We start from the raw sequence: 12,862 nt of genomic DNA, 5'->3' as shown, positions 1-12,862 counted from the left end.
CTAATGGGCCATACACATTAGGATTTTCTGAAGACTTTTTCCTTTAGACTTACCAAAACCATATAATATGAGGTCAAACCTAAACACTTTCAATTTGTATGCAATCTGGCAGGCCCTTGCACTACATAGAAAAGGTAAATCTGAAGGAAATCTAACCACAAAAGTTGGATAGTGTGTATCTAGCTTTAGGCTCCTTTCACACAGGCTTTCCAATCCGGTCCGCCTGTCAGTTTTTCAGGCGGACAAGATCGGATGCTCCATGCACCCCTTTAAAGCAGCGGATGTCTGCGGAGACCTCTCTGCTGACACCCGCTGCTATCCGATCCGATACTGTCCGTGAAATCCAGATTGATGGAAACCCTATTTCCATCGGTCTGGAGGATCGGATCAGATAAGATAGGATGAAAACAGACAGGCGGTCCGTTCTCATCCGATCTCCCATAGAGGAGAGCAGGGCTCTGACAGCTCCGTCTCTGCAAACAGAGCGGAGACGGAGTTGTCATCCGCTTGCTCAGTGGGGATGCGCAGATCGATCCCCGCTGAGCAAACCGGACTACGTCGAGCCCATGTGAAAGGAGCCTTAGGATATGGATTACTGGAACCGTGTCCTGTGGTCTGATGAGACCAAGACAAACTTATTTGGTTCAGATGGTGTCAAGCGCGTGTGGCGGCAACCAGGGGAGGAGTACAAAGACAAGTGTGTCCTGCCTACAGTCAATCATGGTGGTGGAAGTGACATGGTCTGGGGCAGCAGGAGTGCTGCCTGCACTGGGGAGCTACAGTTCATTGAGGGAACCATAAATGCCAACATGTACCGTGACATACTGAAGCAGAGCATGATCCCCTCCCTTCGGAGACTGGGCCGCAGGCAGTATTCCAACATAATAACAACCCTAAACATACCTCCAAGATGATCACTGCCTTGCTAAAGAAGCTGAGGATAAAGCTGATGGACTGGCCAAGCACATCTCCAGACCTAAACCCTATTGAGCATCTGTAGGGCATCCTCAAACAGAAGGTGGAGAAGCCCAAGTTCTCTAACATCCACCAGCTCCGTGATGCCGTCATGGAGGAGTAGAAGAGAACTCCAGTGGCAACCTGTGAAGCTCTGGTGAACTCCATGCCAAAGAGGGTTAAGGCAGTGCTGAAAAATAATGGTGGCCACACAAAATATTTACACGTTGGGCCCAATTTGGAAATTTTCACTTAGGGGTGTACTCACTTTTGTTGCCAGCGGTTTAGACATTAATGGCTGTGTGTTGAGTTATTTTGAGGGGGACAGCAAATTGACACTGTTATACCAGCTGTACACTCACTACTTTACATTGTAGCAAAGTGTCATTTCTTCAGTGTTGTCACATGAAAAGGTATAATAAAATATTTACAAAAATGTGACGGGTGTACTCAATTTTGTGAGATACTTTATATAGCGCCAACAGTCTACCTAGCACTTTAGAGTGTAGAGGGGGAAAGTACGATTACAACACAGTTCAATACAGAAGGAATATGAGGGACCTGCAAATACCCTATATGTGATACCCAGACAATGCCACAATGATGACGAAAATACAACGCAGATGGTCGCACATTAACGACCAGACAACTCCTATACCTGCAACTGATCAGAAGAAGGAATATCATCTGGAGAAATATGAGAAGTCTGCCCTATTGAGGCAATTTTCTCTGCAGCAGATAAAGGCTTGAGGGGCTCTTTCGTTGGCTCCAGCATACCCTACAGATACATGAAGATGTAAAATAATTACGTTAATAAGCAAAACATAACAAAACAGAATTTTTATAATCTAATTTTGCAGAAATATTGTTTAATTAGGGCTAAGGACTTTACCCTCACATGATAGCACTCAGACCTAGGGACTAACCATTTAGGAAAGGACAGTTATAGCTTCCCTATACCAGATATTGGGTATGTCACAGGCCTCTGGGAGGGGAGAACATGACAGTGGGAGTGTGCAGAAAAAATATCAGGATCGGAGATTATGCTAATTCCGAATTGCTTTAAGGCAGGGTTCACACTAGTGCGAATTGGATGTGGGTTTCCCAGCTTCTAATTCGGACGTCAGGAGCCTGTGACAGTCTTTCAATGGAGCCGGTTCACACACGTCCGGGGGGGGGGGGTCACGGAGCGCATTGCACAAGGGCCCTGTGCATCTTTGACTCTGTTTCAGGTCCAAATTCAGGCAAAAATGTGGGCCTTATTTGTCCCTGAAACAGAGAAAAGTCAGACCCTTTCTGTGAGCCACCTATGCACACAGTGTAAACCCAGCCTCAGGCAAAAATGAAAGGTTCTTTTAGAAAGTACATATTGTTAATTATTGTAATAACAGTACTTTGTGACGTGATTTTCAGGTCATATTTTTAAAAATGTATGTCCAGCAAAATCTTTTTGGTTTTGGATAGAGGGGAAGGATTAATTAACCCATAGATTCGTCTTTTTTTTCTGTTAAACCAGCAGGTTGAACGAAAAAAATTTCTGACTTGATTCCCCAATTCACACACTTAATATGGATGAAGGAATCCTCCTCACTGTGTCTTTGTATTTTGACAGTGAGGAGACTTCCCCGTTGTCAGAATACATTGGTTAGCACAGTCGGATATAGTCGGTGGCGCTGAGTGAACGGGGAAAATCCAACAGGCTGGCTGCACAGAAGTCAATCGTTAGATAAACTTCTGTACATCAAGGCCTGCCCATACATGGACGGAAATTCAGCAGGTCTTTGCTAAACGGTCAAGTTTCCATCCATGCATGGTCGGCTTCAGACTGATTTCATTTGTATTGCTATCTGTGGCTGTTAGTAAATTTCCTTACACTAGGGGCCATTCAAACGATTTGTTTTGGACTGCACTAGGCAGCCCTACTCAGCACATCCCCAATGCAAAGAGAAGGTGATTTACCTTGATTCCTATAAAGTCAGCTCACACCAATGGCTTGTGATGTTGTGCGCAGAATAAAGTACTGCATGCACTATTATTTATCAGCACAGCAAACTGCGGTGTCAACTACTACATTGCAATGCCACTGCAGTGAATGGAACTGAATTAAAAGTCACTTGTGATACTTCATTAAAGTTCTAACAAACAAAAAGAACAAAACACGAAAACAGTAAGATGCGCCGGAATTGGCAAAACAGCACTGTCCAAGCGTTCAGTGTGCTAGCCGGTGTGAATGAGCCTTCACTGTCTTTGTGAAAAGGTTTTCACCAGACCAAAAGCAAGGGAAATACTGCCAACAGTAACAGACACAAGATAGAAGTAATCCAAGAAGTGTAACCGCAAACGTTTTAAAAAAGAAGTGTGCGATTATAAAAAAAAAAAATAAAAAAAAAATAAAGAATAAACACATTTAGTTACTTACCTGCTGCAGCATCAGTTTGATGCTGCGCCTCGCCGGCCCTAGGACTGAGAACTGGTAAATCACATGACAGCTGATCACTCAGTTCTCGATCCACTTTGAGCAGTGAACGGTAAATGTTAGTCAATGGCTCTCTGCTCTGCCCCTCCAGCGCTCACTGGAGTGCTGCACTGAAGAGGGGGCGGGAGTGGCTGGCTCAGGCTCTCAGTGGCAAGGCTGAGAGGCTGAGCCAGCTGCCTGGTCTCCAAACTGTGGCCCTTATCTTAACTGTTACTTATCTCTATCTAGCCCTTGTGGCACTATTCTACCCTCTGATAAAAGAAAAGGCACTATTCTCCCCACTGACACCAACCATGGGGCATCATTTCTGACACCAACAACGGGACATTCCTCCTCTTGACACCAATGGCGGGGCACTATTCCTGCCACTCACAGCAACATTGGGGCACTGTTTACTACCACTGACCCCTAAGACATTTTCTTCTCCCACTGATCACAATATGGGCCCCCCTAAAGTCTGAAGGACAGTAAACTGGCCCTTAGTGTAGAAAGTTTGAAGACCCCTGAGGTATATTATGTTCTTCTGTAGGAAACGAAGACCTAATGTTTTCCAGTTTAAATATGCTCAACAATTTTCTTGGGGCTGTGGCAAACGTTTGCATCCTGTTCCAGCATGACTATGCCCCTGTTCAAAAAGCCAGCTCTAAACAGACATAGCTGGACAATTTTGGTGTGGAATTACTCCAATGGCATGCACAGAGCCCTGACCTAAACTATTAAATACCTTTTCGGATGAACTGGAGCCCAGATTTCGAGCAATGTCTTCTTGTTCATCAGTACCTGACTACAAATGTTCTTTTGGATCAATGGGAACAAACCGGAAATTCTTTAAAAGCTGGTAATACACTCTTCTGTCAACACTGCTCTTATACAAACTGAAACTCATGTGTACAAGGCCTGAATGCCTTTTGAAATATGGGAGAAGAAAACATTGCTTACCAGTCCAGCTGCATACATGGGAACAATGACTGGTTGCTTCTTGTTACCTGTAAAAAGCTATAAAAACAAATATTACAGTTAAAGAAAAATGAAGTGTGAAACAAAACTACTTATAAAAAAATAGATAAAGCTGAATTTCAGGCAAGCTACTAAATGCACCATACAGTGGGGAAAATAATTATTGGATCCCCTGCTGAATTTGTACATTTACCCACTTACAAAGAAATGAAGGGTCTATCATTTTTATCATAGGTGTATTTTAAATAATAGAGACAATATCAATCATAAATCCAGAAAAAACACATGATACAAATGTTATTAATTGAGTTGCAGTTCAGTGAGTAAAATAAGTATTTGATCCCCAAGCAAAACACGACTTAGTACTTGGTGGAGAAACCCCTTGTTGGCAGGCACAGATGTAAGACGTTTCTTGTAGTTCGTTACCAGGTTTGCACACATCTCAGGAGGGATTTTGGTCCACTCTTCTTTACAGGTCTTATCTAAATCCTTAAGGTTTCTTGGCTGTCTCCTGGCAACTCAAAGTTGCAGCTCCTTCTATATATTTTCTATAGGATTAAGGTCTAGAGCAGTGTTTCAACTCCAGTCCTCAGGACACACTAACAGGCCAGGTTTGCAAGAAAACCGAAATACATCACAGGTGATATAATTTGCTGCTCAGTGATTGCAGTATTCTAGTCTGCATCTCCCCAAGGTAATACTTAAAATCTGGCCTGTTAGTGTGCCATGAGGACTGAAGCTGAGAAACACTGGTCTAGAGACTGGCTAGGCCACTCCATGTGCTTCTTCTTGAGCCACTCCTTTGTTGTCTTGGCGATATGTTTTGGGTCATTGTCATGCTGGAAGACCCATCCATAACCCATCTTCAGTGTTCTGGCTGAGGGAAGAAGGTTCTCATCCAAGATTTTACAATACATGGCCCATCCATTGGCTCCTCAATGCAGCAGTCGGCCTGCATCTTTAGCAGAGAAACCGCCCCAAAGCATAATGTTTCCACCTCCGTGCTTCACTGTAGGGATGGTGTTCTTAGCGTTGTAGTCAGCATTTTTCCTCCTCCAAACACAGCAAGTCCCCCTTCTCAAGAAGGCACATGTACAGTCATGTCAATGAACATCTAAATGATTCAGAGAAGGATGGGACAAAGTGCTGTGGTCAGATGAGACAAAAATTGAGCTCTTTGGCATTAACTCAACTCGTCGTGTTTGGAGGAAGAAAATTGCTGACTATGACCCTAAGAACACCATCCCTACATTCAAGCATTAGAGATGGAAACATTATGCTTTGGGGCTGTTTCTCTGCTAAAGGTACATATTGACTTTGCCACATTAGGGGCCAGTGGACGGGGCCATGTATTGTAAAATCTTGGATGAGAACCTTCTTCCCTCAGCCAGAACAGATCTTGGAGTGGCCTAGCCAGTCACCAGACATTAACCCTATAGAAAATTTATGAAGGGAGCTGAAACGTCAACTTTCCAACAGAAAGCCAAGAAACCTTTAGGATTTAGAGAAGATCTGTAAAGAAGAGTGGACCAAAATTCCTCCTGAGATGTGTCCAAACCTAGTAACCAACTACAAGAAAAGTCTTACTTCTGTACTTGCCAACAATGGTTTCTCCACCAAGTACTAAGTCATTTTTTGTTTGGGGATGAAATATTTATTTTACTCACTAAACTGCAACTTAATTTATATCATTTGTTTTGTGTGTTTTTCCTGGATTTTTGGTTGATATTCTGTTATCATTTAAAAACACACATACTATAAAAATTATAGAGACCCTTCATTTCTTTGTAAGTGGGCAAACTTAGAAAATCTGCAAGGGGTCAAATAATTATTCTCCCCACTGCATACTTTATTTAAAAGGGAATTGTAATAGGATTTGTATTTCTGTTCCTTCAGTTCTGAGATATCCACATCCCTTCCAGACAGCAGAGCTAGGTTGTTGACCTTTTTTTCTATTGCATTTAAGAAGCACAACCTGACCCCAGTCTGTAACTGAACAGCCAAGGCACAGTTAGACAAGGAGTCATTCTTTCTTCTATTCACACTGAGCTCTCCTCCTGTCCCAATGTATCCTTGTCAGCTAATGTACTGCAGCACAGGTGGTTCCTAGAACTGCCCCACCCTCTTTAAGGGAGTACTGCTGTACAGGGTATTACAACCAGGCCGGGACAAGGGGTGGGCAGGAAGGGCTGTTACCCTGGGCACTGTGGTTTTTATGTGAGGTAAGGGGGGGGGGGCGTGAGGAGATTGAGGAAGAGGGAATTTGTGTTGGGAGGGGCAGCAGGGGGCAAGAATTGCTAGAAGTGGTGATTTAGGAAGATTTGTGTTGGGAGGGGGGGGGGGGGATTTGTACTAGGAGGGGGAGTTGGGGGGGGGGAGGTTGTGCTAGAAGAGGTGATATGGTGAAAGGGGGAGGAGAATTGTACTAGGAGGGGAAAGTTTTGTTTGGGGGGCGGGGGGGGGTGTACTTGGAGGGAATGCAGTTGGCCAGCTTAAACATGTATTGCAATGTGTGAACGTAAAATCCCTGTTTTTCATTGCAAAGTTTGCTAGAAAGGGTATATCTATCAATCTGCAAAAGGTAAAAAAAAAAAAAAAAAAAAGGTAACAGCTTCAGATTGCATGAATAAGCAGAAATATAAACAGTTTATTGCATAAATGTTTCATGGCATTACATGCCACACACTATAAATTCCAGTTTATGGTTATTGGCATACAAAACATCACAATAAGTTTAAGATTCAACATTTTACACAATGCCATAATTTTTCTTCAGGAATTAATAACTGCTCATTACGGGGTTAAAGAAAAAGAATACTGCTAGGATCTCTAATGTGATAACAGTATTCTAACATTCATATCACTCTCTTAATTTGTGGAAACAATCCTGATGTGTAACATTTTGATTTAACCTTTTTTTCTTGTAGAATATCAAAAAAACATGGCACTTTCTGTTTCTTGCTAGGGTTAAAGCGGATCTAAACCCAATGATTTAATGGTTTATCAACACAGTTTCAAGATATGCCAAGAATGATAACTGTCACAATTGTTTTTGCTCTCAATGGCACCATCTAGCCATCAAATGTCCGGTGTCATAACGGATCACAAGTGCAGCACCAAGGCAACAGCAGATCAAAAAGAGGCCAAGATGACAGTTTCCTTGGTCGTAAAGGAGGGGAAGGTTTAGTTCCGCTTTATTGGAGGATTCTTGAACAACATATTCAGCTGTGCACCAACCACCTCCATTTCTGCTCTTCTCAGTGTTGCACCCTTCTTTTATTCTGTTATGACACCATCATCCTCTGTAAGCTTCAGTCCAACGCTCTCCTCCACTGTGACCATTTCTCCCCCAGCTCTCATCTAATGGTAAGTGTCTCCCCCCCCCTGCTTTGCTTAGGTTAAAAAAAAAAGACAGAAGTCTTTCAACAACAGAAAAAAAATAAAGAAAACCTCCATATACAGAATCCTACACCAACAGTTGATCCAGAGGAAGGTAAAAAAAATGAAAGCATAGTATAACTTGCTCCAGTAATTATTGCAACTATTTTATCCACAGCGATACCATGCTCCTTTCCCAATGGAATCTTTTTCCAGCTCTGTTCTCTAAACTGTTCCTCAAAGCTTCTTCTCTTTCCATTCTATAGTCACTGATCACTTTTATTGCACCTCCCCTGTTCTTTCTTTCTTCTGTGCCCACTTTTGCCTCTTCCCCTCTTTTTTTCTCTTGTGTGCCTCTTTAATGGCTCTCCTCCTTTAACCTGCAGTTCTCTTCAGTCTACAATGTGGTTCCATGTGCTAAATTCCCGTCCCAGTTCTCCTTGTTGCTTATCCATAATCATGTCCCATTGACACTTATGCTCTCTATCACTAGGCCCAATCCTATTCACTATTAATATACCACATGTCCTACCTGCCTCCTCTAACCTCCCATCACTCCACCATTTGTCAACAGTGATCCTCAACCCTGGCCTACAGGGCCCACTAACAGGCCAGGTTTGCAAGATAACTGAAATACATCCCAGGTGATATCATTTGCTGCTCAGTGATTGCAGTACTCTAGTCTGCATCTCCCCAATGTAATACTTAAAATCTGGCCTGTTAGTGGGCCCTGAGGACCGGAGTTGAGGACCACTGATTTATAACACAAGCCTGTGGTCCTCCTCCTTTGATCTTAGGAAACCGGCACAAATCCCACTCCTTTCCACCATGTGGACGTGATTTGATGAATTTGAATCAATTTTCCTTAGGTCAGTTTACAAAGGAACAGTCAGGTTGGATCACTCTCAATCATGTTCTGTGCGGTTGTAGTGTGATATTCAGTACAATTTCCCCCTTTCAAGTCTTTCACTATTATTAACAAATCACCTTGCGGTTTCGACTGTGCAACACAGCTACAAAATCACCTGAAGAGCCTATTCATATAAACAGAATGGCTTCCAGTGTTTAATTGTGGATCTTTTTCTAAAAAGCATCGGGGTGAAAACAAAGTAAAAATGAATTTAGCTTCAGTCTGGCATATGAGAAAGTACTAAACCACTTTCTGGCCAAACCATGCAGCATTGAATCTGCTTGCCTTGTGCTTAGTTGACCACCTGGCAAAAAATGGGTAAAAGGTTACAAATTATTCACCCAAAACTAAAGCAGTGGAGGTCTGCCTTGAACTGCTAGTTAGCAGGTTCATTCAAGCAGCTTGTTCCCTTCCTACAGAGCCTTTATCCAGCAGCTCTGTGGCTTTCAGATACAGACAATAGCGCCGAGTAAACGAACATACTATGTTTCTTGTGTCGATTCCCAGGGAGCATAGGAGTTTTTTGTTGCTATGTGAACCTCCCCACTGGTACTTCAGTCCAAAGGCATCGTGGATATCCTGCAGCTCAGCCCATATGTCCAGCACTGCAGTGCGTAACCTTTAAAATAACAAAATAAAAAAAAATAAAAAGTTAGCAAGCTCCCACGAGTTGTCAAGCTTTAAACATGGTACACATGAATGACAATTATATATCCCCTCCATCTTGTATTACCCAACATAACTACAAAACAAATTCAGCTATATGATGCTTTCCTTTAAAATCCAAGGATTTTAGAACCTTCTATAACTAACTGCTGGTATGGGAAACAAAAAAAAAAAAAAGAAACCTATCTAAATGCCAATTTTACTCACCTGATCCATGCCTGCGCCACCTGTCACCTGTCAGGCAGGATACTGCCTGCGTAATGTGGACACCACCTATTGGTGACCCTTTCGGCTCCAGAGGCAGGAGAACTCATGGGATGGAGAGGGGACCAGTGCCCAAGAGGATAGCGAGCAGGGAAATATACCTGGTCCTCAGGGCAAGAAATTAGCTTGGCTCATTGAAGAAACTGAATTGATCCATGACACAAGGATGGCTTAAGAAGGGGTGTTTGGAAATGAGACTAGGAAGTAATTCTATTCTATTTTATTATTGGGAATGTTTTATAGCAGAATGTAAAAAATATACCACCAAAAGAAAGCTCTTTTTGTGGGAAAAAAGGACATCCATTTTTTTAGGGTACAGCATCGCATGACCACGCAATTGTCAGTTAAAAACGGAAAAAATCTCTGCACTATGGTGTGAACGAGTCCTGCGACATATATACAGTAAAACCTTGGATTGCGAGCATAATTCGTTCCGGAAACATGCTTGTAATCCAAAGCACTCTTATATCAAAGCAAATTTCCCCATAAGAAATAATGGAAACTCAGATGATCCGTTCCACAACCATTTATTCATAAGTCCTTCAGTTTATAGTCCATATAAAAAGATTATAGCATTGCGATAGGTTGTGTAACCATAAAATGTCCATCCACAAATGGCGCTTCCACAAGGGGATTAGAAGCAAAATCCAGCAGGAGCTACAGAGTATCAGAGAAAAGAGGCGCCTCCAAGTGTAGCAATATGGTTCCATTTAATGAAAGTTCAACATATAGCAACTCATATGGTTGATGAATAAAACAGACACATCTAAGTATGCAGGCATCCGGGGTAAAGCTGTCCACATAGACTATCTTCTGCACCGCCGGCTGCCAGTCTGTAATCCTGACCGGGAAGACCACCCTGGAGTAAAGCGATCTGAAAGCGAGGGGCAGCATGGAAGGGATGAAGTAGATGGCGGTGCGGAGGTTGGTCTATGTGGACAGCTTTACCCCTGATGCCTGCATCCTTAGATGTGCCTGTTCCAATCATCAACCATGTGAGTTACTAAATGTTGTACCTTCATTAAATTTAACCATATTGCTACACTTAGGCTGGCCATACACTATACAATTTTCTTGTTCAACTTTCCTTTAGATTTACCAAAACCATGTAATATAGGGTCAAACCTAAACACTTTCAATTTGTATGCAGTCAGGCAGGCCCTTGCACTACATAGTTTAAGGTAAATCTAAAGGAAATTGAATAAGAAAATTGTATTGTGTATGGCCAGCCTTAGAGGTGCCTCTCTTCTCTTTTATACTCAGCTTTGACTTGAGGCTACTTGTATATCAAGTCAAAATTTATTTGAAAATTTTGCTTGTCTTGCAAAGCGCTCTTAAACCAAGTTACTCTCAAACCAACGTTTTACTGTACCTTTATTGTAACCTTGTGGGAGATAGCAGAGATGTAAACTACAACAGGGAAATCTCACTACCAGTGTGTCTTACGCCTAGTACACATGACACACAATACAAATACAATGCAATACATAACACTTTCAAATTTTTATTCTGTCCTACGAGAAATTTCATAACTTTAGGAAACCTTTTCATTTTTGATATGAGATTAGCATGCAAAAAAAAAAAAAAACACACGATCATTCGTCCGATATTCATTCTCTAGCCATGGTTACAAATGGAGCATTCCTTTGAGGAACCCTAGGATGATCCTTTGTCCTTTTCTATCCAGAGTAGTTTGCTACACACCTGATTCTGGACTGAGATTTTGAGGTTTCCTCTTGTTGCTCTGTGCATAGCTGAAGATCCAGAGGCGATATGTTTTCTTCTATATCAGCAGCAGAAGGAAGAGGAAAAGAGGCCTGGATGACTCGCTCAAGACGGCCCAATAATGAATGCTACAGTACAGGAGAAAACCAGAATTATACATATCCATGAATAGCCATGTTTAGCATATACCTAACTAGATTATCTGATGAGCATACATAGAGAGGCCATATCTATAAAAACTAAGTTTAAGGAATTGTTTCGGCATGCTACAGACGGCAGATGTGTCCAAGTACATGGAGGGACTAACGTATTTTGTACAACTCATCCAGTGGACTGAAGAAGGCAATAAACGCATTTCTCAGTTACAGAAAGGAAAGACCACAGAGAGTTTTTCCTAACAAGCGGGTACATTTCTATGAAAAAGAAAAAACGAGTGCGCTATCTAAACCAAATAAATAACACAATAAAAACTGACAATAAAAGAACCCAATGTGGAAAATCATACACAGGTACAATATTATGTTCCGTATAACATTAATGTGAAGTAACACAAAACATGCGCAAACGTGATAATTCCAATGGTGAAAAAAAAAGGCAAAAAAGCTTTCACTGGTAAAAGTTCCCTAAACAAAACCATCTGACTAAAAATAAAAATAATAGTGTTCAACAAACCGTCTCTTAAATAAAGCTGAAAAACTTTGCCAGAGATGATTCTTCCAAGGGCTGCATGCAACCCCAACGTGAGCAAAGAAGACCTTACCAGAGACACACAGTCTCAAGGCCTTGAAAGGTAAAATACAGCGTGAGCTCTTAGGATATCACTCATCCCAACAGACAATGGAATCCCTGTGGATCCGACAATCTACAGAAGGAAATGCTCGGCCCCAGGAGGCTGGATGAATCATACCCACGGCCCCGACATTCCAGAGATCTCAGCTCGGTATTGAAAGCAGAAGCTGATAGTGCATTACCTCTTATTAAAAGCAGATTTAAAAAGTAGCACTTAAATAAAATCTTGGCAAGAGCAGCATAACAAGTAAGCACGGCCGCCTGCAGTGCGGTCCGTGCGTGGTGACAACACGGCTGGCTCCACCCAACGCGTTTCCTTTCAGAAGGCGTCAACTGGGTTTGGAGTTGATGCCTTCTAAGGTCCCGTTCTCCTTTGGGTACCGCTAAATGGCCTGAGCCACACATTTTCTCAATTCATTTTCTGTTTACTTGATTTAAAGAGATTAAAGAGGTTGTACACGAGAAAAAAAAAATTTCTCTTCTTTACATCCTGAAAGAGAAACCCATAATGAGCTAGAATGCATCGCATACTAGCTCATTATGAAATACTTACCTTAGAACGAGCCCCCGCCGTGCCGTCCGCTTACCTGTATGCGGACGGCACGGCGGGGGCTCGTTCTAAGGTAAGTATTTCATCGGGAAAAATATTGGCCGGAGCCGCGGTGACGTCACTCCCGCGCACGCGCGCGGGAGCCGACGGTCACGGCACGGGGCTCTGAAGGAACGGCACGATCTGCCGTTCC

General features: G+C 42.5%; 1 protein-coding gene across 2 annotated transcripts in view; it reads right to left on the bottom strand.

Annotated features, from left to right (window-relative positions):
- Positions 1-12,862, bottom strand: part of AFTPH (aftiphilin) — a 72,414-nt gene that overhangs the window by 41,836 nt on the left and 17,716 nt on the right. For both annotated transcript variants that reach the window (XM_082249578.1, XM_082249579.1), the window contains exons 2-5: positions 11,310-11,458; positions 9,159-9,294; positions 4,370-4,426; positions 1,613-1,732 (exon numbers count right to left, since the gene is read on the bottom strand). In XM_082249578.1, the coding sequence (XP_082105704.1) occupies positions 1,613-1,732; positions 4,370-4,426; positions 9,159-9,294; positions 11,310-11,458 (462 nt within the window). The remainder of the gene's footprint in view (positions 1-1,612; positions 1,733-4,369; positions 4,427-9,158; positions 9,295-11,309; positions 11,459-12,862) is intronic.

Source organism: Pelophylax lessonae (assembly GCF_965119305.1).
Source record: "Pelophylax lessonae genome assembly, chromosome: 3".
Taxonomy (NCBI): domain Eukaryota; kingdom Metazoa; phylum Chordata; class Amphibia; order Anura; family Ranidae; genus Pelophylax; species Pelophylax lessonae.
This window is presented reverse-complemented; position numbering and strand designations above follow the sequence as displayed.